This window comes from Solea solea, chromosome 20, assembly GCF_958295425.1.
Source record: "Solea solea chromosome 20, fSolSol10.1, whole genome shotgun sequence".
NCBI lineage: Eukaryota > Metazoa > Chordata > Actinopteri > Pleuronectiformes > Soleidae > Solea > Solea solea.
The window spans coordinates 12,116,865-12,141,730 of record NC_081153.1 but is presented as its reverse complement, the minus strand read 5'-3'; the positions used below and the strand labels follow the sequence as shown (position 1 = coordinate 12,141,730).

Sequence of the window (24,866 nt, the reverse complement as noted above, 5' to 3'; positions counted from 1 at the left end):
TAATCTTTCTACTTCTTTTTAATGCTTTGACATCTTTGGGGTTCTGTCTATAAGTCTGTCTTGTTTTAAAGCTAATGGCGTTTCCACTGAGTGGTTTGGTTAGGTTTGGTTTGGTACGTATATTTTGGTACAGTTTTGACTGAGAGCAGTACCTTTACTTGGTAGGCGGGGTGCGCCCGATGGCTGTGTCTGCTCCGTTTGAGGCTGTTTGTCTCAACAAGACAATCAAGCTTTGTGTTGGCGTGTGTCCACCGAGTGGTTCGGTACGCTTCGTAATTTGTTTGCGTTTCCATTAGAAATAGTGATAAAATAACCATTTTTTGGTCCCCTTCCATGGGGTACCAGAGTAATGGTACAGTATGGGTGGAGCTCTACCCACGTCAGTCAGCTGATTGGGCAACAGAAATCTCCCTTGACTGGTGTTTCTTCAACACCTGCAGTTTATTCTCATTAGCCATGTTTCCATCATGGTACAGTGCGGTTCGGTTTCCACTGAGAACAGTACCTGTACTTGGTAGGTGCGGTGTGCACTGTGCCCAATGGTGCGAGATACATAAGAGTGACGTTGCACTGGTGCGCCAACACGACCAAAAACATTGAACGCAACACAACAGACACCAACACAACAACAAAATTAAACAAAACAAACAACAACATTAAACGCAACACAACAAACAACAACATTGAACACAACACAACAAACGACAGACAACAACACAACAGACTACAACCGAGCAGCTCTGTTTTCTGCTCGGTTTGTGGCTGATTGTCTCAACAAGACGTCAAGCTTTTAATGAGATTAGACTGATAGCGTTGAAGAAACACGGGTCGCAACGGTGTGACACTTTTCTGTCGCCCAATCAGCTGACTCTCATGGATCTATGGCTCCACACTGTACCATTACTCTGGTACCACAAGGGAAGGGTGCAGAGAAATGGAACGGAGTAAGATTTCGCTTAAAATCAAGAAACTCATGCTCTGGCGGGTTTGTCCATTCAGGCTATTGTGGAAACATGCCAGAATAAGATAGCAGCCTCCGAAATGTCAAATGTATATATAAAGGCCTATTCTTATTGTTTTTTTATGAGTGATTATACACTAATACAAACATACCTACCTTGTGCAAAGTGCTTTATAAATTAAACTGCCTTTTCTTTCTTTCTGCAGCAGCAGAATATTAAATTCATAATCTGTCACCTGTATAGACAGTGGGTGGTTTTACCTCTAGTTTCTTCAAGAACGAAATAAACGCCCACTGACTTTTGCATCTTGCATAAGTAGACTGAGATGCCCCTCATCAAGACGTGATAGTTTTTAAAGGTTTATGGCTCTACATTTTTTGTATGAGTTGCAAGCCATCAATAAGATGCAAGTTTTTTAGCTGACTACGGAGAACATCAAGCAATGCTGCAGCAGCCGGGCAGCACCACTCAAGACGTGGATGTACCACCAGAATTTTAATTAAGGCACGAGCGCTCACACAGTGGTGCAAGGACCTATTGGAATTCCTGGAATTATTATTTTCCTTCTCCCATGGACGGAAATTGGAACGCAAATCAGAACTGATGAAATAAGGGAAATACACAGAAGTGGTGCAAAACGGCTCAATGGCGCCCCCTAAAAGTGAAACACAAATTGAGAAAGCTGAAACTAAGTTGCACCACAGTTCACGGAACTTGATACAGCCCATGATGAACATAAAAGTCCATTGGCACCATGGCCTCAACTCATCAGGAAGTCAACAGTTTTGAATTTGGTGTCCATCTTGGGGATTTGCACATTTTGCATGAATTTATACTGGACACATCAAAGATGAAAAGTTATCAAAAGGTGGCCACATCAACCATGGCAAATTTAGAACACTTGCCACAAAACAGGACGTGCCCTGTAACTTCGCCATACTTGTAATAATGTGTAGTCTGAATGAAATGAACAGCACTAAGCTGGTGCTGATTCAGCCTTTTGTTGATTAAATCACCAATTTGCTTGTTGAACCAGAAAATAATTTTCATACTCAAGGGCGAACCCTCACGGTGAAGCAGGGTGCCATCAAAGTCAAACGATGTCACAGCTATGATGACTCCGCCCACGTTGAGGAGGTACTATAGTAATGGAAAGCGATACCAAAACTGAGTAGAGTCGAGCTGTGCCGAGTCGTGCTGGAACTGTGTTGTGGAAAGCGCCCAATTAGACATAGGTGATCCGTTATCCTACATTTTTCTGTCCTTCATCTAATCAGAAATTGAAATAGCATTATGTTGACATCAGTGTTTGAAATCAGGTCTGATGTAAAATCATGCTGTGCATTTGTGACATTTATTTGCTCCCCGGCTGTATCTCAGTTGAATATGCAATTAGCACAAACAAAGATTATGAATACATGAGTACCACCTCTGTTATTTATCTGAACATCTAAAATGCACAAACTGCACACTGTTAAATGGAATTTAATGGTACTTGTTGTCTGTACAGTTATCTATGTATGTAGTCTTCATCTAAAAAACACAATGCATCTAGGTCCTAGTCATCCAGCTGGCAGAGGCAGGCCACTCCGCGGTTGATCCAGTGTTTTTGTGGCTTGTCAGATGGCAGCTCGATGGACAGGACATAGTTAGTCGAGTGACCTGTGGTGGACAAAGTCCCTCTGCGAGCACTGGTTTTGTAAACAGGACATACATAGATGTTTTCATGCTTAAATTTGGACATCTCTCCTGGTTTAAGCTTAATGATGGGTAATGAGTCAAAGAGGATCTTGGGGAGGGACTCTCCAATGACCATATTCTCCCTGTCCCAGCGTGCACCCTCCATGAAGAGGCCTCTAACATAGGCTCCATCCTCTGGCTTCTCATTCATGTTGGTCTCTTGTTCAGTAACCTGAAAAACAAGGCCGCTTATTTATAATTACATTGTATTTAAGTTTCCTATATCATTAAATTAGGAGAAGGATTGAATACTATATTAGCAAAAACACTGAGCAAAGTTGAAATGTCTTGCCTCAAATTCAAACCCAATGAAGTCTATGGGGATGGTGTACTTCCTGGCAAAATTCTGAGACACTCCCGTAAGGAATGACTGAGTGAAGTAAAAGCCAGAAAACCAAAAGACTGTAGGTGGGCCGTCATCTATCCAGTCCTGTTAAAACATTCAAGTACATATTTACTTAGACTATTGAAAAGAATCAATGTAATTTGCTCTATAGACATCCAGTACTGTTTCATAATGCATTAATCTAATACATGCAAATTACTTTAAAGATAGACTGCAACTACTTAGTATGTGGTTCGTTCATCGTTCCAGTCATACTCTGTGTTCTGTTCATTCAAGGTCTGTTTGACCTGAAACAACCATAATTCTTACTTGCAGGAACTGCAGTCTGGCTAACAGATCAGTCATGTAGCTTCCCAATGGCTTGAGAGAGGGGTAAGACTTGGCTGCCCACATAGCGGGCACCTTGCCCACCAGCATGCTGTTAAAAATGCCCTCAAGTTCAGAAGACATAACAACCTGGCCCTTCAAAGCTTTTTGGACGCTGACCAAGCTGCGCCGCACCACATTTGTGAGTCTGATGGGAAGACAGTGGGATTAAGAATGAGTGTAACCTTCACAGATACACAAATGAACTTTGGAGTTACACATAATAAACATTGGTATTTTGCAAGCTGAATAGTACCTGTTGAAGCGGATTATTTCCTGCCTCAAAACGGTGTTCATAGATTCCTCATACATGACGGGGTATTTCTCAATTATCATTTGTATGTCAAAGTCATCTGGCAGCTTGGACAGGATGTCTCCTGCAAGCTCATCTACTACCTCCTACAAAAACAGAAGACACTTGAAGGTTGCATGTTTGGCAGCTAGTTTACACATACTGTTTCCTGAGTGAAATATAAAAAGTGCTAACCTGAGGAGATTTATCCCCGCCTCCCATCTCCCTAGGCAGAGTTGATAATACTCCTTCCAGGAGTTGATTGGTTTCTTGATTGTCTTTAGTGATGTCAGCGTTGCTGTGAAGTCCAAACACACAAGGATCCGCACAAATCGGTAGGCTGCGAATGTAGTCAACATATGCCTGGAAAAAAAACATATCATTTTAAAAGATTAGTTTCTATAAGATGATTATATGATTATAGTCAAGGGGCTCTGACCATAAAAGCACGATAGAGCAGACAACAGAGATCCAAACAAATATTATACACGCTCCTGTGAATAGAAAACTGCAAGCCTATATCTATGTCACAAAATTACATCCTTACACTGTGATGTTAACTAGGAATTGACCAGAGCCTTATAGTGATACCTGATAGGGTCCATCAGCTGGGATGTGATAAAGGTTGTCCTCACACAAGCTGTAGCATTCCTGCTCTATCAGCTCCCAGCTGTAGAATATGGACAGGAGCGAGATCAGCAGACGTCTGTCTTTGTCATCGGTCACCCTGCCTCCGTAGTTGCATTCACCTGTGATAAGAATACAAGCAATACACTAATACGTTTGATCAGAGTTTTATTTCATATTAGACAAACATTTATGTCCAGAGATATTCTTCACACACCACTTGATATGTTGTGTTCCAAAAAGCTTTAAGTGACTTTGATTCTTGAGTAATCTAATAATTAATAAGTGATATAGATGTATGTCTTTAACTCTAATTGGATCTAGAAGTTTGTATGATTCTCAGAATATCACCATGCTGCACATGTCATTGATGCAAAGAAATGATTCACCTGTAAGGTATGTGAGGGCTGTCAGTGGAACATCCTCATACTCTTCCAGGAACATCTGGATCTGCCTCATGCTGATCCTCAGGTCAGACTCATTAAACTCATATGGAATATTCCAGCCTTAAGAGTGAAAGAATAAGAAAGAGTGATTGCATATTGCAACACATGATTAAAAGCTACAATAACTAGGATACAGAATACAAAATGCTTCAAAATGAAAGTCTTCATCTTAAAATGAAAATAGAGTTCAATAAATGTCTTACCCAGAGGTCCAAAGTTCCTCCTTTCCTGTACTAATGCATGGAAGAAAGTGAGACCGAAGAGGAGCTTCTGCCAAATTTCTTGCTTGTTGGAGCCGCCAAAGAAGCTGGGGTCGGAAATGGGGTCACTCTGGTAAGAGCGCAGCAGGTTAGCTCTGATTCCTTTAGGAGGCTCATTGGTCATCTTCAGCCCATTCTGCAGGATACTGACGGGGAACTTGTCGGATGGATAACTAGTTAACCATAACCTGAGAGGGAGATGTTTGCATTTATTGTGTTCATACTGACAACAGCAAATGTTTGAGTGAAGCTCACTGTGTAGGATCTGTTACCTAAAGTTGGTGTGTGTGTACTCTGGGACGATGGTTTCTTCACAAATTCTCTCCAGAGTGGGCATCCAGCTGGTAGCCAGGTGGCAGTTCTGCAGTACTACCCATGAGCCCTCTTTGATGGCTTTGTCAATCATCTGAGCTGCTATGGGTCCCTGTCCCTGCCCGAGGGAAATGGTCTGGGTCATATTGCCCCCCATGTCGAGGTCATCAGCAAACTTCAGCAGACCTGAAGGAACATAGCAATTCTTCACGAGGAACCTTTTCCATTCAAAATCAGATGTGCATGAGAAACATCTGTCTTTGTTCACATGAAATAAAACAGCTCTTCATTAGCTGCTGTTTTTTTTTCCCATGAAGGTTGTCTTGTGTAAGTACTGTGTGTATGTTTAGTGCTGATGTTCAGTGCTGTGCAATGTCACAATTCTAAATAAATACAAAAACATAATCACCTGCAGTTGGATCAGTTCCTGGTGACAACACAAAGATAAGAGGGGTGCAACAGTTTGAGTCGTTGTAGCTCCCTGCCAAGTCGAACGTAGGTGGTTCAATGTAAGCCTGCCCCATATTAGCTACTATAAAATCCTGCACTGCTGGGACCAGTTTATCTGGTCTGAAGCATCTGATCACAACCATTCGATCCATCCCTTCCAACTCTCTCCACTGGTCAGGCAACTGGGTTTTTTCAGGGTGTCCTGAATCATAAAGTTTCTTCCATTCAGGGATGTTTTGCTCAACATGTTCAAAAAAACCATTCAGGTTTGGCAGTTTAGAGCCCCTTACAATCTCAGACCAACTTTTGTCAGACAGCCACTCTGGAGCAGGGTTGGGATACGGGTTATCCAAAGCAATCCCACCTGTTAAAAGGAACTGCCAGACTTGGTTATCAATCTGGTCCCTGCCCTGCATTATGCCTACAGTGAGCAGTAGGGAGAAGAGCAGCTTGTCCTTCTCAAAAAGTGAACGGCAGATATTTTTATAGATGCAGAGAGTAAAGTGTTCCACAATATTGCTGATTCTTTCAGCCACATCATCACTACTCACGCTGTCAGCGATGGAATACAGGTAAAGGTAGATGAACCAGGTCAAGGAGTACTGATACATGGGTTCGATGTTGGCTAGCTGTGAGACGCAGAAAAACAAAACAGATGAGTGCTCTGCCACAGGACGATAGCCCATACGCGTGTCATCAATCTCATTCTCAGTGACATGGGCAATTTTTTGCTTCTCAGAGATCTCCATTGAGAGAACCTTGGAAGATGACAGTATCTTAACTGCCTCCTCATCCTCCAGGATGTTCCCTTCAGAAGAGGAGAGTACTTGCAGGATCTTATCCTCAATTTCCTTTAGCTGCTTGCTGTTGGCAGCGCTCTCTAGAATGAGCTGGTTCTTCTTCTCCTCAAGTTCAGGTCTCTCTTTGGCTACTACAAGCCCTAAAAGCTGGTCCTGTAAGCCTTGCGGGGTAATCATAAAGTTGAGCAGACAGACTTTGGCGGCCACTTCAGGGAGATAGTGAGGGTTTCTCAATCCAGTGGTCATGTAGAACTTAAAGGTATTGCAATATTCCACCAGATTCTCCCCTATCTTCATGTACTCCACGCCCTTCTGTTTGAAGGTCTGCGTCAGTAACACAGGTTCAAGTACAGGATGGAGTTCCTCGCCAACATTCTCCATAAGAACAGGGGTACCAAACTGAATGCACTGTACCAAAACTCTCACATAGTTGTCATCTGATAGTTTTATGACTGCAAGGTGGTTTTCCTTCTCCAGGTTCTTGATCCACTTGTTGGCTTGACCTTGAGGGTCTATCATTAGCGGCCAGCGACGGGAGTTAAATGCGATGATACCATTGTCTGTTGAGAAGGAGTCCACCGGCAGCCCAGCAATCTGCCATGCCCTGATGGCCACTTGATTACCTAGAGTGGTGCTGAGGGTAAAGTCCTCAGAGCAGGGGACTTTCTTCTCTTGGCACAGGGTGTGCCATTTATCCTGACACAGTGTACGGAACTCTACAGTAAATGCCCCGAGGTAGGATACAGTTCCAGAAGAGAGGAGTATGTCACCTGTCAGGTTGATGAATCTGTGGAGAGGAAATATAGTAATACAATTCTGATTAATATATAACCATACAGTATATATATATAATAAATATTAATAAATATTTCAATATACCTAATCTCTAGTTGCCTTGCAGCCTCTGTCCATCTGTCCTTCTCTCCACCAAGTCCTCCAATCAACTTCTCTGCCCTGTTCAGCTTCTGAGAACATGATTCAATGTTGTTTTCCAGCACTTCCTTCTTCCTCATCATTTTCGCCAACTCGTCGTACAAGCTCTGCAGCCTGTCCTCTACTTCTTTCAGCTCAGCTCTCTTCACAGTCAACATTTCCATCTGTGCCGCCAGCTCATCCTCAGCCTGCTTCAACCTCTCCTTCTTTGGGGCGACGACTTTGGCTACGTTTTCATATACTTCCATCGCCCGCACCCATTTACACAGACCCTCACAAGCCGAGGAGACATTTTTAATAACAGAGGGCTGAAAGTCAGGGTGGTCAACAAATTTATCTCTGATTTTCTTGATATAAACAGCAGGGATGTTGTCTTTATCATAGGTTTTCAGACGTTCCAAAAATTTCTGGTCTGCCAGGAGTTTCTTTGAAGGGCCCCAGAAGTCTTCAATCATCTTACCTGTAACACAAATATTTTATGCAATTACTCTTCTGCAAACGCTGATGAGAAAATAGAAGAGATTGTTCTTTTAAAGCTTAAAGGACCTACCTGAGCCACAAGGATCAGGTTTTTTCTCAGGTTTAACTCCATTCATGATACAGATGGATTCCATTACAAGTTTGACTGGACCAGGTGGGTTCTTCATAGACTTTACTTCTGTAATGTCAGCAGGTTTTAAGGTATCCAGGGAGGACAGGGCAGCATTCAGTGCAGGCATTGCTATGGCCAAGTCTTTCTCACAGTCATCCTGGAAGTTAACAAGTATGTTATAGCCAGTCTCTAAATAGGTAAATAGCTGAAAATCTAAATAAAATGCAATTGATCCAGAAATACATGCATACTTTAATGACTTGAGCTGCTTCTGCTGCATCATTAGCCACTTTCTCATCAGCAGACACTAAATCTTTCTTAGCGTCCACTTCCACTGTTTCCGTCTCTATCTTTCCCATCATCTCATCTGTCTCAGCTGAGGTCTGGATAAGTTCTGGCTGCAAGGCTGTCAGCTGCTGCTGCATCACTGACACCTGTAAACACGAAGTGGTTATTTTAGGACGCACTGCAATTCCTTTAGTTTAAGAAGTTAACATTCACAGTAATATTTCTTTAAACTGTAAATCACCTGAGATGTAGCAAAGTCCAATTTCTGCAGACCAACAATATAACGGTTCCTTGCAGTGTCCACTTCATTCCTCTTATCATTTAGCAGAGTCTTATAGGTGAGGATAAGTTCAAGGTAGGAAGTGGGTGTCACATAGTTGTGTCTCCTTAAGCTGGAGAAGAATGACTTTGAGATCTCCACCACACCTGTCTGGAAGGTCTGGCACATCTCCACCACCCTGGCACATGGAGAGAGAAAAATGTGAAGATACTGCAGTGTTACACAGCTGGAATGAGTACTACTTACTAATTTATGTCCTTACTCTTTTCTGATTTCACTCTCCATTTCCACGTCTTCCAGGAACTTCTGGGCCACCATCTCCAGAGCATCAGTTGGCCATTCATGAAACCAGTCAATGGTACAGCAATTGATGAGGGAGGGGAACATTCTAAGACGGTTCCTAAATGCATCGCCAATGGGACTCATTGCTGCAGAACACAATGACTCTCAGTTACAACCACTTTTTCAAACTTACACCAACAAAAGGGAACCCACCTAGAACCTACCTAGGACTATATGAAGGTTAGCCTTCACACGGTCAATGAAGAAGTTGTATAATGGAAGTGGAGTAGGATCAATCTTTTTGCCTTCCATCCGGGCAATTCCCTGCACTTTCTCCAGGATTTCAGCACGTTCGTCAGCAGGAAAGATGTTAGGCACATCACCGGTGTTAAGCAACATGTTGATGTCTTCCAACATGGCCTCAGTCTTAATTTGGCAGTCATTGAACAGAAAAACTGAGTTCCTGCCATCGATGCCTGCTTTACGCATCATCTGCTTCAGGTCATCTCGCCAGTCTGACATGTTGTAGGTTTTGGTCAGCTCAATCTGGATCAAGCTGTAATCATTGATGAAGGTGCCCAGCTTAGTGGCACTCTGTCGCCCGGAGCCCCCAATGCCAACGAGCAGAAGGTGGCCATTGTCTTGTTTCAGTACGCGGCATATGCGGGAAATGTGTTCTATTGCAAACTTAAACAGAACAAGATTCATGGGCGTCTTGCTGTAGTTGTTATAATCCTCCAGGTAGATCTCCATCACTTCTTGCAAGACATTCACGTCTGTGATTTCATCATAGATCTTGGACTCAGTATCAGGTTTGATATAATCACCGAAGAACAAGCTACGGATGTTTTCATCCACTACCTTGCCATTTGTGGTGAGGTGCCTCAGGAGCTAGATGAAAATAAATGAGATTTAGGATTAAATACAGGAGCTTTAGTATTCACTTCACTTGTATTCACTTGTCTTTATAAATGTGTTGTTCCCAATTTAGCTGCAGTACAACACTTTGACGTGTTCAAACTAACATACAAAATGGCATTGTTGACTTTGCAGAATACATTTTTGTCCGTACATTGTCCAAGCTCAGCTTGAAATGCTTTATGGTTCTCTGTTTAACAATTCCAAAGAATGTTCCCTTGTCCTTGTTGTCAATAAGTCGGTCGTAGAAAACACGGTAGACCTCGTGGATCCACAGGCGGATCAGTTTGTTTTGATCCTGACAAAAAATTAAAACAAACATACAAGAACAAAGTAAAGAAGAGATTTCATGCTTGAATAAAAGATTTCACTTTCTCCACTCTGACCTGCATGTGTGTGCTTGGAGCCAGCAGTACACCTCGTATTACTCGAGCAAAGTCTCGGAGGTTAAAGATGTAGTGGGATTTTGATGGAGTGGGGAGGAAGCTGTCTATAGTTTCCTTAAAGACTGCCATTGTTGCCTGGACCATGATGCTGCCTAACCTGGAACATGTGACAAAATGTGCATTTTGAACAAAGACAATTTATTGCATTTGTCTTTTACAACAATTTCAAAAATACTTTAGACAGGTTACCTGAGGAAAGAGGGATCAAACCCTTTGCTGAAGTGCCAGTCAGTGATCGAGCTGAATATCTTTGTCAGTGTTGAGTCGTCAAAGCAATTAATTGAGATGATGTTCAAGTGACGAGTGAAGCGGCCTAGGATTTCAAAAATGTTGTGATTTAAAGTAAAATTCAGCTAATTGTCTGACAGAAAAACTCATTTTTACTTTAAAATACCTGTAATGTCATTCCTCCCACCACCGGGAGGCCCCATTGCAGACATAAACAGCACATCCACTATGTTCAGTCTGGAGGTGTCCTTCTTGTCATACCAGTGGCGGTGGTCAATCCACTGCCTAAGTAGTTCGATTGGTGGTTGGGCACCATAGATTTCTTTAGCTGGCATGTTAAGGTCATCTATGGAGAAGAAATGACACTATATGTAATTTCTACATTCAATATAAATCAATCTAAATAAATTCTTACTGCATGGAATCAATCATCTTTCAATAATTACCTACCAACATAGATGATACATTTTTTCCCCATTGTAGGTCCAAACATGTTCTTCTTTCTTCTGTCTAGCTTTGTCATGATCATATCTTGGGTCTGATTTGCTGAGGTGCGGGCTGAGAAGTTGATACAGTTAGGAGTGTACCGCTCCTTTGGCAGCTTTGCTAAGAAGCTGTCGTTAATCACAGATTTGCCAGTTCCAGTTGGCCCCACAAAAAGCATGGGTACTTCATGCGCCAGATAGGTATGCAGGAAAAACAACTGACGAGCTGTCTCCGTTGTTGGAATAATGAGGTCTGACACCTGGAGGGGAAAAGAAATTTGATTAGAAACATTAGGCTGTCTTTAAACCATCGTGGACTTGTGACAGTATCAACCTTTGAGGCTAAAACTGTGATTTTACTTTAGCTGCAGTGGAGCATGCCAATCATCTTTAGTGTTCTGCTTGCTGCCTCTTCAGATCTACACAATGGAGCTTTAAATCTCATGTGTAGAAGTATTTTAGTTAACCCACGTTAAGAAATGGGAAAGGAGATATATGCAGACATTGCCAGACTGTGGTAATCTACACATATAAGAGGAATATAAGTCATTTAAGAAAAGATCCAAAGAAAAGATTCCTGTCTTTACAGAGACTTTACACCAACTCTTTACAGAGAGTCAAAAGCCAAAGTCAAAAGGAAACAGGGAACATCTCACATCACCAGCAAGTCAGAGCTTTACTATCACAATATCATAATAAATTGGACATACTCACATTGGCTTCAGCTGAAATGACATTATCTGCCTTTGTGATTAAAGAAGTCCATATATTCCACTGCCCATGTCCATCTTTATGGAAGTAATAGTCATATACAGTGTCTGCGGAAAAAAAATTTAAATGTAAAAAAACAATTAAAACGGTTTAATAAATACTTAAAAAATTATTATGGAGATCTTGTTACCTTTGATAGGGAAGATGTTCTCTGCTTTAAGAGTAATACTCTCAGGCGGAGGGTGCTCTCTATTTGTGCCCATGATCAAATTGCGGTAAAAGACATCAAACTTCTTACGACACTCCCCGGTGATGGTTCCACCCAAAGTCCAAACAGCCGCAAACAAAAACAGGCCCTGCAGCCACATGGTTATCTGCTGGCTGGACATAGTCTTTGCACGTTTGGTTCCTGATTTAGAGATTTCATCTAGCCATGCAGAAGACATGAACATCAACAATAAACATGTCACGATGACCGATCAATTATCAAAATAGAATGAAATGCAACACTAGCAATGTACTGTAATACTAACCCATCAGGCAGGTAAACAGCTTCAATAGACAATGGACCAAGTGAATGGGAGACGTTTGAATCACAAAGCGACAATTGCTGTTAATAAAATCCAGACAGGGCTGAACTAACCAATCAAACAGGTCCATGATCTGTGGGATATTCCAAACAAACAGGCTTTAAACATGTTATATGATACCTTGATAGCATTTACATACCTTTAACAAAAAAGGCCACCAAAGAGCCAATGCCCATACCAGCTCTCTGTGTTCTGAACTCAGTCTTTCAGGCAGAGTGGTCATGTAAGAATCTCTGAGAGGAGTCCAGCCCAGCTGATCGGGTTCCATGTAGATCATTCCACACCTTCAGACATAAAGTTACGTAATCAAAACCTCAAAAAACAAGTATTACCTTTTTGCACATAATAGTATGTGTACCACTGCTGCTGGTGTTGCTTCTGTCTGTGCTGCTTACCGACTGACAGTAGCCGGTGAGGCTTGCTCCAGGTCAGCAGGTTCGAAGATCAGACTCATCTTGGGACTCATTTGTATGATCTCGCCACTCATCAGACAGAGCTATCGGTGAAAGGAGTGAACAGGAAGGCGTGAATGATATAATACATCAGATTTATGCATATATTGAGAGATTCCTCAAAATGGCTACTACCTTCTTGTTGTCATCCAGCACAGTGTTCATGTTCTCAATCCAGACAGCATCGATGGGTCCATCAAAGATGATCCACTGTCGATTTTCTGAGGTAGACATAGCCTGATCCCTGTAAGTGGTGGCCAGGACACCATCAGACCACTCATGGCTGACAGGGTCGAAGCAGCCATACAGCTGGCCCATGGTGATGGACTTGGGGTTGATGATGCTGTAGTTTACTGCAAACTCATCCATCACCTTGGCTGTATGACAATAAAAATGCGAAACTAAAGTGTCAGCGTGTGTTACCGGCTTGATAGAAGCCAGGGAATAAATTGCAAATAAACCAAATAACCTACCTTTATATAGATCTCCAAGAGCAGCTGCAAGGACCTTGTAAGCACAAGTTTTTCCTCCAAGAGGGTCTCCTACTATCATGAAGCCATGCCGTACCAACATCATCTCATAAACCTGCACACAAACACAGTACATGTATTTGTTAGAGTAACATAACCCTAAGTAATGCTAATGAGTTATTACAGAGCAAATCCATGTTAGTACCTGAATAATTTTGCCAATAAACCATTGGACAGGCTGAAGGTTGAGCTTAGCAATGTTGTCATTGAGGGCCTTCAGGAGGAGATTATAGTCTGGTTTTGGAAGGACAACTGCCGGAAACAAATCAGAAATGATACCCTGTGGAAAGCAGTGTGAGAATGCAATGATTAGTAAACCAATTGAGGCATACGTGGAAAAGAAAAAACACATGCAATTTGGCACAACGGGACTTTGGAAGAAAATCTATCACCTCAAACAGAGGAACATCCTGGGCCAGAAACTTGGCCATGTTGACATCCATCAGCGCCCTAAGCAACAGCACACTCTCATCCTCCTCTGGGTATTTCAGCTTCAAATTCCCTGCTGCAGTCAACACAGACTTCACAGCTCGCATACCGTAGTCATAGTGGTGCTGTGAGGACAGCTGCTCGGAGCACAAACGGTACGTGGCCACAATCTTCTGAGCCAGGCTGTCAGGACAATCGCAAGGTGAGGTGGAGTTTGATTTATGAACCAATCACTTGTTTCTTTACTCTCTAAAAATACATTTTCACCCATACCTGCGAGATTCAATGAAGCCCATGGAGTAGAGTGAGATCTCTGCAATGAGACCATAGTCTGGAACCATCATAGCCACTGTTCGGAAAAGGGCCTACAAGACAAAGTTGATGAGGTTTGAATCAAATACCAGCAACTTATTGTCTACAGCGAGACCTTTTGAACCCTTTCTTTGAGGTAATATACGTAAGAAAGTGAACAGAAATACTGGTTTCACTAATAGCAATGGTGCTGCCAATATTTGCAGGTCACAAACTGTCACTGTCACAAACTTTGAAGCTGGACAATAACAGACCTGGAGCGCCTCAGTGCCACTTGCCTAAAACAACTTCTTGAGTGGAGAAGAAGAACAAGGGTCTGCTGTGGAGGTGCATTAAAATATAGATGTCTAAAAACAGAAAGGATGCAGTCTCTCTCTCCCTCTCTCGCTCATACACAGTGCTACACAGTGATGCACCTTCAGATTGTCAGGGAGTTCGGCCCTGCCAGCATAACCAGGGTTCATGGTGATGAAGACAGAGCAGGTTGGGTTGAGTGACAGCTCCGTCCCTTCAAAGATGAAGGTCTTCAGATCCTTGGCAATGGCCTGTTGTATGCAGAGGATCTGCTGAGCCACCACAGACAGCACCTCCACCTGTGACGGACGCACATTACACACAAAAGAGTGGGTCGACAAATTCAAGTTTTACTTTCAACAACAATGCGTCAAACAATCATCGATGCAATATGACTGAGAAGTAACAAAAAATTATCTTTATTACTAACATCACTTCTGTTTACGTATCAGTTTAAAATTTCATTACATGGGATTAACATGCATTTCACTCTCAATCTTGTGTTTAGAATTATAGAGAAAAGCATTTCTAGTAATAACCATTATCAATTAATCTGTTGATTAGTTTCCCCAATTAATCGAGTATCTGTTTGGTCTGTAAAATGTCAGAAAATATAGATCAGTGTTAACTAAACCTTTGAAATGATGTTCTCGAAGGTATTGTTTTGTCCACAAACCAAAATTATTCCGTTTTAATGATTTCTTTGTTATGTGGAGCAAAGGAACCAGAAAATATTCACATTTAAGAAGAAAACTCAAACCGATTCATCAATTATCAAAATAGTTGATTAATGTAGTAATCAATTAACACAGCCCTAGTAATAACTGAAAATTTTCTTGAATGTATTTAGTTATTCACTGCACTGACTAAAAACACATCTTTCGGTAATATAAAATATTGTTTAACATAACAACTTGTATAAATGCTGTGGTTGTGGCTGTGGTGGAATCATTTATGTTGCTGTGTTCTTAAGTCGGTTTCACAAAAACCAAAAGATGCAAATGTTGTGCTGACACTGAAGAAAACTAGTTTTGTTACAGAGTATGAAGACGTGGTTCCAAATCTGTGAGGATTAAAGCCACATAATCCTCCAATCGGATCCACATAATCCTTTAACCACATGTTCATACCCCAATTCATTTATTAATTAACTACTACTAGAGATTTGATTGCTAACAATGGCAGTGCTCACCTCAATACGATTGAACTCATCAAAGCAGGCCCACGCTCCAGACTGAGCCAGACCTTTGAAGAACTTGCTCATCGCTTTGTAGTCCAGACCATCAGAACAGTTAAACACCACGCACTAGAAACAAATAACAGGTGTCATGTCAGTACTAAAACATCACACACACAAGGCATTCACTGAAAACTATTCTGGTCACCTGTTTAGCCAAAGCTTTTGCCAGATCTTTTGTGGTCTCAGTCTTGCCAGTTCCAGCAGGACCCTCTGGAGCTCCTCCTAAGTTCAGCTTCAAGGCCCCCATTAGAGTTCTGTGACATTTGACCAAAACATAGCATATAAAAACATAATATTTTGCACAATTAAATTACCTTCAGTAGGTTCTGGATGTTATTTTATTATATTACGCAGATATAAGGGCCAGTTACTGTAATTCACCTGTAGCAGCGGTCTGTGAGCGGTGTGATGACAAGACGAGGGGAGTTCCCCAGATATTCATAGCCATATTTCAGGCATGTAGTGATCATGCGTAGAATCACATCTCCGCTCTCCCAGAAGTAACGCAGCTGAGAAATCCATTCAAAGTTATTCAGTGTGGAGATGCCGTCCTCCGCCAATTTCGCAACAACATCTCGAGCTAAGAGAGTAAACAGTTTGATAAGAAAAAATACACTTTGTTGCTTTAAAATGTGCGATTCGATCTGTCAATGCATTGGTATTATTTGGATATTACCATGAACGTCGATCACAGTAAGGGCACCAAGGGTCATTCTTGCCCCTCCTGTAAGCTTCCCACGCACCAGCTCCACAATGTCACCAATCTGGGCGTTACACTTCTCCACATAGGCCTTGGAAAATTTGCAGTATAGTCAGTATTGGTTTGTAGTCATTTTTAGAGGTTGTCTTTCTGCAGAATAAAAAGACTCACAGGCAGGGAGTTGCTCTTGATGGCTTCAGACACTTCACTTGTCCAGAAAATGGAAGAAGCACAAATGACAACTTGGCCTGGCCACTTCAACACCCATTCCTTTCTGGGCAACTACAGCAAAGAAATGACAATATCAAATACACAATATGATGTCAATATTTTTTCACCCTACATTTTAATGGTGCTCCAAAGAACAAATTGCTGGTTTATTAAGGTTTAATGCTAAACCAATTGTAATCGTATCAGATTATCATCAGATTCAAAAACAAATTGACATCACAAACCTCCGCATACTGAATCACCCCTTGATGGATAACGTGTCGAACGCTCTTGAGCATCAGGTTCTCCACTTGCAGTAGCCACTTCTCCACCATACCCTAAAAACAAAGGGGTAAAAGTCCACCATGATGATGATGTTGATGATGTTATTCTTTATGAAACAACTACTCACATAATTAACACTAAACACTGCCCCTTCTTTACCTTGGCTTTAGCTGGAAAGATACTTTCTGTGAAGGGCACGATCTCATTCTCCGAGCTGATCATGCCGGTGATCTCCAGCTTCTTTGTGAACTCCAGTTTGGCGATGCCCTCGAAGCATTTCTTCAGATGAGGCTGTACACACAGCGGGTCTTTGGTCTGAGACAGAATCTCCAGCAGCTCGTCGTTTGACAGAAAGAAGAACCTGGGAAAAAGAGAGAGGAAGATGACACCAACACTTGAGGTACCACACTCTCTTTGCAGAACCATATACTGTACACTGAATTCATATTTATATATGGGCAGTTTTACAGTCTTTCCTAACTCTGCCTTCACTAGATGTATCTTGTCATTTTAGATCCTTAGACTCCTCCTTGGTGGGTGTTTATAGTAATATCTTCAGGCTTTACAAAATGCTTTTGTCTTCTTATGTCTTGTTGAGTCAAAGATATGATTAATTCTAAATCGCATATATTTGTTTTTAGCAATGATTGTGCAGAAGTCACAAAATAGAGCGAACTTACCAAATTTCTCAAATTCCATGAAAAAACACCCTAACCCTAACCTCATCAGATTGCCTATAGGTTGTGCTGGGAAAAAAAGGATCTAAGACATTCTATAGAGCACATACTTATAACCTCTGTGTGAACGTTTTAACATTGTAATGGAAAAAAGCTGCCTAAATGCTCCGTGTTCGAAGGGTTAAAGTAATCATTAGTGGTATTATTACCTAGGGAAAAACAGCCTCTTCCTTTCCAGGTAAGTATTAAGGCCTTTTAGGATTTCATCTAGGAGCACATTAGACTGTTGCAGACGCTCCAGCATGTCAGGCTGGTCTGTAGCCACCAGCACATGTGTATCTTTAACCTGGGCCGGTAACAAAATGTCAAAGTCAAGAGCATGTGATCCAGTTCAATAGGGTTAAACAGGAAACTGTGTGTCGACAGGATCTTACAGCCACGACAATCATTTTCTTATAGTAGTCGTCCACAATTTCAAACTTGCGTCCCTCCTGAGGCATCTGTGCAATGATGTCCTTGGAACTGAAGATGGGTTCGAGATAGAGCCAAGTGGCCTGACACTTTAGCATGGACTCCAAGATGTTCAGCATGCTCACCAGCTTTATGTCCCATTGCTGAGGAGAATAAGCAGGGTTTACTTACTAGCAGAGTAAGATATTACTACGGAGTATTTGGCCAACATTGAGGGAAAAAATAAATTCACAGACTTCAAGAATGAAGTCTTAATTTACGAGAATAAAGTAGTAATATTCTAACCTGTTGTGTTAGAAGAGGAGAGTTGTTAAAATGAGGGCCGTAGAGCATTTTGTGGAATTGTACTTTAGAATAGGTTTCACAAATACTTGTCATACTAAGTATCAGGACTTAGATAAATAAATATATGCTGAATATTTGCTGAATGTTTCCTGTTCAGAGTTTCACACACATTTTTAAAGCAATATAAATGTAAATGAAAGTCAAAACACTATGCTGTGTTAGAATACTGACACCCACAGCTACCAGTGGGATACACAGACTTTTATCCAGCAGCAGTGATAAGTGTGATTCATTTGCATTGTCTAATACATATATAAAAGAAAAAAGGGTCACGATGCACAGAAAGTGGAATCACTTTCAAGATTTAAAGCTATTGTTCCCGATCTCCTAGAAACTAAATTCACAATGGCATTATCTAGTATTCATAGCAGTGGCCTACATGACAAATCTTTACCACGTTACTTAAGTGGACCAAACAATACTGTGTTTCCATCTTACCTTACATTCGTCTTCTATTGGCGCAATGAAAGGTGAACCTTTCATAGTCTGTGTCTTCATAATGTGGTCATCCAAAAGCATTTGGATGTCATCCACAGCTGATACAATTTTGATATTCTGTAATGAAGTAAGTATCAGTTGTTCATTGTAATGCCAAGTGTCTAATGCCAAAGCTGAAGAGAAGCTGAAATGAAGCATTTTAATTAGTATGAATAGACTGAAAAGTCCATTAATCAGGTCGACGGTTATTAGTATGTCAGTCTGTTTTTGTTTGTTATGAAAGAGCACTGTGTAATTATGTGTGTGTTTATCTCACTTACTGAATCTCGGTATTTAGTGAAAGTGAAGTGGAGGTCCGCCCATTCATTTTTCATCTTCAGCAGCGCTTGCTCCAGAGAGTACTCCTTACTAGCTAATGCTCCAATGTCTTCCAGCCTACGGTAGATGTAAAAAAAAGATGTATCACGTTTTCCTTACAAGGCATCCTTTTCTAATAATACTGATTTTGCTCTTTATGCGTATTAAGCGTCTTACTGATTAGCGAACTTGGACAGGCCCTGGTCCAACATGTCCAGCAGTGAGCTATTCTCTTCTTGTATGACTTCAAAGCCCACAATCTCGCTAATCTGTAGGCAGACAAATGATAATTCACACCTTTTTCATACATCCCAGGATATGCAGGACACCGAGTCCTTAACAAGTGAACCTGACAGTAGATATCTATCAATGATAGATGATCTGGAATGGGGGATTATTGGATTTGACCAACCTTGTCCCAGTGGTTCTCTTTCATGCCAGGGTTACAGATGGTTGTCAGGACGGGAAGGTGCTTCTTGAACAGGTTTATCTTGCCTCTGAAGCTTTGAGCCACACGACAAGGACCAACAAGATCCGTGAAAGACTTGTTCAGTTTATGCATGGTCCTCCACATGGAATCCAGGTCCTCAGAGATGTCCTCAGCGTTCAGATTTCGGAAATGACCTCGAATTCAAATGATAAAGCATTTTGAATTTTGAACATGCCGTCATTCTTTGGCTGTGACAAACTAGAAATGAGCATGTTACCTACCATTCATCCACTCTTGTGAGTTGGCCTCAAACTTTAGTGCCGTGTTCCAGAGCTGCTCATGTGGCTGTTTCTCAGCGATCATAACTTGCAGCACTGGGAAATGGCTCTGATCCTTCCCCAGCAGTTCCTGCTCCTTGTTGATTTCCTGTACACATATCATTGTCATTACACTTGTCCAATGAGAAGTTTCTATTCCAGGGATAAAGAATCAATGCTTTATTAAGGCGTCAAAGCTATCTATACTGTCAGAAGAAGGATAACCACACGTGTGTTTGTAGTATTAAAATGCATGTACTTTAATTTGGCTACTTACCTCTAGTTCAAAGACAGCAGACTCGAGGTTGGAGTTGATTCCAGAGATAGTCTGCACATTCTTCTTTATCTCCTCCATGGTCATGACGGATTTCTTTTTAAAAGTCTGTATCTGTTTTTCCATATGCAGCAGTTTCTGGTCAAATTCTTTCACCCTGTGACAGTCAAATATCAATATAGCAGTCGTCAGATTTTACGGTTAGTTCAATAATTTACAATTCTATGAATTATTTCTGAGCGAAATCAAGCATTTTGCGGCACATCAGACGGGACACAAGACTTTAGCAACGCAAACTTCTCCCCCACTGAAAACTGTTCGGGTGAAGCGGAGTAGGGACAATAAAGCGTCAAACACAACAATCAGTTGTGGTGGTTGCCATTGTGTGAGACGTCTTTATTCTATTCTACCTCTTTTGGAGCAGCTTGTCAACCTTTACTCTAATGATGGCCAGACGTTCTTTACTGTCCTCAAGCTCAATCAGGACTTGTTTGGGCCACTGAAAAACACGGGTGTTCAGTCTTACGTCATCAGCTGCGAGAAGAAAAGAGAGCAGATAAGGGAATTGTTATACAGGCAGTAGCATTCTTTCAGTAGTGGAACACATACTATGGGGAAAGTTTGGGGTATATTCCCTTTGACTTATTGTAAATATGAGCGTTTATACCTACATGACAGAGGGGCGTAGTCCAGCAGGAAGTTGAGGCGGTGTCTTGCCTTTTCAATCTCATTTTTTAGCTGAGGAAGAGTCACCTTACTGGTCTTTTCAATGTACCGGAAGAGAGTCACCACCTCCTCTGTGGTTTCTGCAGTACTTCTGAGGGTCTTGATAATCTCCTCAAACCTTTGACAAATCCTAGGAGGGAGCAGCACTTAAAAACAAGATTCAAAGAAAAATGCGTACGTTAAGGTACCACCACTGAGTTTTCTCTTACCCCTTGTTGAGCGTTCGGTTCTCGTCTAATTCAAACATGACCATCCTGTCTTTCAGTGTCTCACAGCAGTCACACAGGTCTTCATTTAGCTTGACAGCGTCCAGACAAAACATGGACAGAGGGACTGTGACAAACAGTAAGGCAATCTCCTTCCACGTGTCATTGAAGTGCTTGATTTTCTGAGGAGAGGATGTGAGAAGGCTTTTAGCAAAGGAAACAGACAGACAGGATCACAGGTGAAAAAGAAGAGAAAGAAAGGTTTAATTACCCTTGTACATTCCTCTAACGAGTGCGTCTCTTTAATGAACGTTGTTGTCTCCCGCTTTGCCGTATTGTCCAATAGATCGCTGTATTTTTGATACATATTTAAATACCTAAAGAAAATGATATGGAGAGAGTAGGTCATGCTGTGCTTCTCTTTTAAATGAAATATAAATTCTGTCTGTGTTTCAATACTTTTTAGGTCCGACAGTGTTCCTGTTGAAGACATCCTCAACTTTGTTCATTAGGTCTGTTACCAACGACTCATCACGCCTCACAGTGCGAAGGTACAAGTTCTTCATATGGGGAAAGAGGTAACATTCCACCTGGCAACACAAGCATGTCGGTCACATATCACATGACATCATTGTGTAATAAACACTAAAACCAGTAACTTTTATGGCTTTAATGTTGAGAATCATCGGTGAATAAGTATGCCTTGTTTTGAGAGATTTCATTCTGAAACAGCAATGACAATATCATGTGAAACTTGTTTTAATATTGTGACTGATCAGTGTAAAATACTGTACCCTTGACAGATTCTCGGCACTTTTGAGGATTTCCATGAAGGCTCCACGGACGATCTGCCAACATTTCTGGAAGCTCGGACAAAAGTTAATGTTCGGCCCATCTGCTTGTAGGGTAACCACAAAGACCTGAGGCTGAAAATACTGCATCTCATCAAACATCTCTCCAAAGTCATTGCCCTCCTGGAAAACAGAACAACAGTGCAGGTGGCGTTAAAGGATCACAATCAAAGCCGGAGTGAGTCCGAATTCTGAGTGTACATTTTCATATTTTCAGCCACACCTCGTGTATTGTGAAGAAATGTAGCAAATCCCGTAATGATTCTGTGACCAGGCTTCGGAGATGCAATGACATGTGAGCAGCAACGCAGTTGAAAAACTCCTCCATTCGATCCGGAGCCAGCTGCCCGTTCTCAATTACGAGGGGCCACCACAGGCCCTGAAAGTCGCGGAACACGGTCTCACACTGACACAGCCACCTGGAAGAAGATGGCTGTGTTTAGTTCAGTTATGTTTAATATCAAAAGCATCAGGCGAATCACAAAATTGGTGATCATATATCCAGGAGAATGTGTGGTAATAGAACACAAAAATAATCCCATATACAGATTTTAATGTCCTCAATCAAAACCCACCTGAACACCTAACAACTAAACAAGTTACCAAATGTGCTTCTTCTTCTTCTATAGGGTTTTAATGAAAGCTTGCATGCAAGATACAGTATTCCCTTACTGCTATCTCCTGGAGTTAGAAAACTCCTACACGACCCAGTCCATTATACTGTTTCTTTCTTCTCGTCTCCTGTTTTTTACTTACTTAATGATGCGTATTGTCATTTTGCCCAGCCCCACTGAGACTTACATTATAATGTCTCCAAGATTATTTGTCTGGCTGGGGTAACTGAGCTGTTTGCCGAATAATGGTATCCAAGCAGTTTCAGATTACAAGTATAAACAAATTAATACATGAATAGCAGTCGATTTCCCTGTCTACAAATGAAAATGGTTCATATTTCAGTCACTCAGAAACTCGTCAGGGCCCGCTCCACAGGCCGTGCGGCAGGTACAAAACAAAGAATTCAATGGAAGACAAATGTCCAGTGTAAAGTAATCGCCTAAAAAGTAGCCTGACAAGGGCCTAACATAGGTGCTTACCTGAGGACACTGCATTGAATAGATTTAGGGTTTCTCTGACATGCTGTTTAGAGTCTGGTGAGGTAACAGTCAGTACTCACTCGTTGATGAGTTCTTCTCTGGTGTTGAAGCACTGCCTCTGGACAATCTCCTCAAACTCAGATGGCACGAGTGGGAGGCCGGCAGAGAAAAGATCCTCAAGTCTGACAAATCTCAAGGATGCGAAGCTATAAAACATCAAAAAGGATGATTCATTATTCACATGTATCGTAACCTTTTTGTTCATTTCAGCAATGAATTAAGGAATTTAGCATCACACCATCATGGGCCTATCCTATCCTGTATGTTGACACTATCTCCTGGTTGTATCTGACGCCACATATCTTATGTTAACAGCTGTAACGATCACTTATCTGGTGATCTAGTGCTTGACTTAACTGAGAACTGCCTTAACTGAGTGGACAGTACAATACACATGTGACTTACCTGCTTAGCCAGACATCTTGCAACAATATCATTATGGGATTGACAGTAAACACATGCTGGTTTTGCCAATCGAGGGCCTTTCTGTAGGTCGCTGCCCAGTACACCTGCCTCAAATGGGGCTTGGGAATCTTGCTTATGGACAGTTGCTTCAGCTTTGATGGGTCAATCAGAATGTATTCCACTGGCATAGAACAAGACGGAGGACAAAGCAGTTTGGAAAAAAAAAATCCATGTTAACAATCAAACTAGTGTATATTTCCAAAAACATGTTTATTAATTTGCATTGTCCATGTCAAATAGACCAACATATAAATGAGTACCTATGCTCTTTTTGAGACTGAAGTAATAAACCTCTTTGACCTCCTTTTTCAAGCTATCCCTGAGAGTCTGGATATTGTCACTGCTGTCCTTATTGAACGGAGACAGCCGGTACAAGATGTCCTGCATCTGCTCAGGGGGTTGTGGGGCCACCACAGAGTTGGGGACACCAGTGGTGATATGGTACATATACGTCTGTGTGTGGGGGGGAAAAGCCAGATCATTGTGTCATAAAAATGTTTCTTTCAAGATATTCAAATTTCAACCAAATTCACTGATACTTGCTTCTACATCCTCAGGGTCTTCAGGGTCTGGTGGCACGTCTCTCATCTTCTTATCTTGTTCTGTAAGAGTCATGTGTCCTTTCCTGGGAACAGGCCCTCTGGTCGTGCAGCGGCGATGACGCCTCTTTTTGTGAGGAACTTCCACAGCCTTTGAATGGGGCTGGACTGGTGGGTTTTGGTTGTTCCTCAAGACTCTCTTGAGGTGAAATGACAAAATTGAATTTGAGGACGTTGGCACAAAGGTTGACAATAGAACATTTTATTGTTATTTGAATAGAAGGATGCAGTGATCGACGTTCTTACTTGGTACAGTTCAGAGGGTTCTTCGCTCTGTGGCAAAGGAGGGGGGAAAGTACGTTTTCTCCTTTTATTCATGTTGGAGAGATGGAGTCATGCCCTGTCTGTAGTAAAACACAGAGGTTGGTAAAGGGACGACTGCATTAAATACATCCTTAAAATGCCTTTAGTTTGTTTAAAACCGAGCGATGTTATATATTTTCAGTGAATGACAACTGTGCTAAAGTAAATAATACATGACAAACATGCACTTACAATTATTATTTTTATTGTGTAAAATGTTACCTGCTTCTTTCTTCGTTTTATCCTGTTTGGCTTTCGCTTTCACAGACAGAAAACACATAACTATTTGAATGGATGAACTATGTTGTTCTGTGTTTTATGGCAGTCCACCTCCATAATGTTGCATGCATTACTGTATCCTTGTGTTTCCTTTGAAATTGTTATATAAACACAAAATGTATTAAGCTAATAGAAGGAATATTTTTGTCCTTCTTTCATCTGTTTCAC

The 24,866-nt window shown here is 41.5% G+C and overlaps 1 protein-coding gene across 2 annotated transcripts; it reads right to left on the bottom strand.

The window, feature by feature from the left end:
* Positions 1 to 727: 727 nt before the first annotated feature.
* Positions 728 to 24,782, bottom strand: LOC131446947 (dynein axonemal heavy chain 3-like). Of its 2 annotated transcripts, XM_058618349.1 has the most exons (60): positions 24,642 to 24,782; positions 24,363 to 24,460; positions 24,061 to 24,255; positions 23,778 to 23,970; positions 23,458 to 23,638; positions 23,073 to 23,198; positions 22,122 to 22,317; positions 21,842 to 22,021; positions 21,507 to 21,637; positions 21,319 to 21,424; positions 21,051 to 21,229; positions 20,787 to 20,971; positions 20,526 to 20,649; positions 20,119 to 20,272; positions 19,806 to 19,950; positions 19,507 to 19,718; positions 19,272 to 19,363; positions 19,058 to 19,172; positions 18,738 to 18,854; positions 17,918 to 18,097; positions 17,693 to 17,829; positions 16,966 to 17,167; positions 16,767 to 16,859; positions 16,483 to 16,593; positions 16,288 to 16,402; positions 15,993 to 16,191; positions 15,757 to 15,865; positions 15,564 to 15,677; positions 14,494 to 14,670; positions 14,039 to 14,130; positions 13,729 to 13,948; positions 13,482 to 13,616; positions 13,280 to 13,391; positions 12,942 to 13,183; positions 12,750 to 12,850; positions 12,533 to 12,638; positions 12,298 to 12,427; positions 11,955 to 12,191; positions 11,768 to 11,871; positions 11,019 to 11,313; positions 10,735 to 10,914; positions 10,530 to 10,653; positions 10,281 to 10,437; positions 10,049 to 10,192; positions 9,201 to 9,867; positions 8,957 to 9,122; positions 8,656 to 8,872; positions 8,378 to 8,560; positions 8,085 to 8,283; positions 7,481 to 7,994; positions 5,761 to 7,388; positions 5,312 to 5,537; positions 4,983 to 5,227; positions 4,723 to 4,839; positions 4,298 to 4,455; positions 3,902 to 4,069; positions 3,671 to 3,813; positions 3,358 to 3,562; positions 2,995 to 3,132; positions 728 to 2,874 (listed from the first exon to the last, which is right to left on the bottom strand). In XM_058618349.1, the coding sequence occupies exons 2-60, from the start codon at positions 24,432 to 24,434 to the stop codon at positions 2,521 to 2,523; spliced, it is 11,847 nt and encodes a 3,948-aa protein (XP_058474332.1). In that variant the 5' UTR covers positions 24,435 to 24,460; positions 24,642 to 24,782; the 3' UTR covers positions 728 to 2,520. The 2 variants fall into 2 exon arrangements, with proteins under 2 accessions (XP_058474332.1, XP_058474331.1); XM_058618348.1 differs by having other exon boundaries at positions 2,798 to 3,132.
* Between the last annotated feature and the right edge of the window lie 84 nt (positions 24,783 to 24,866).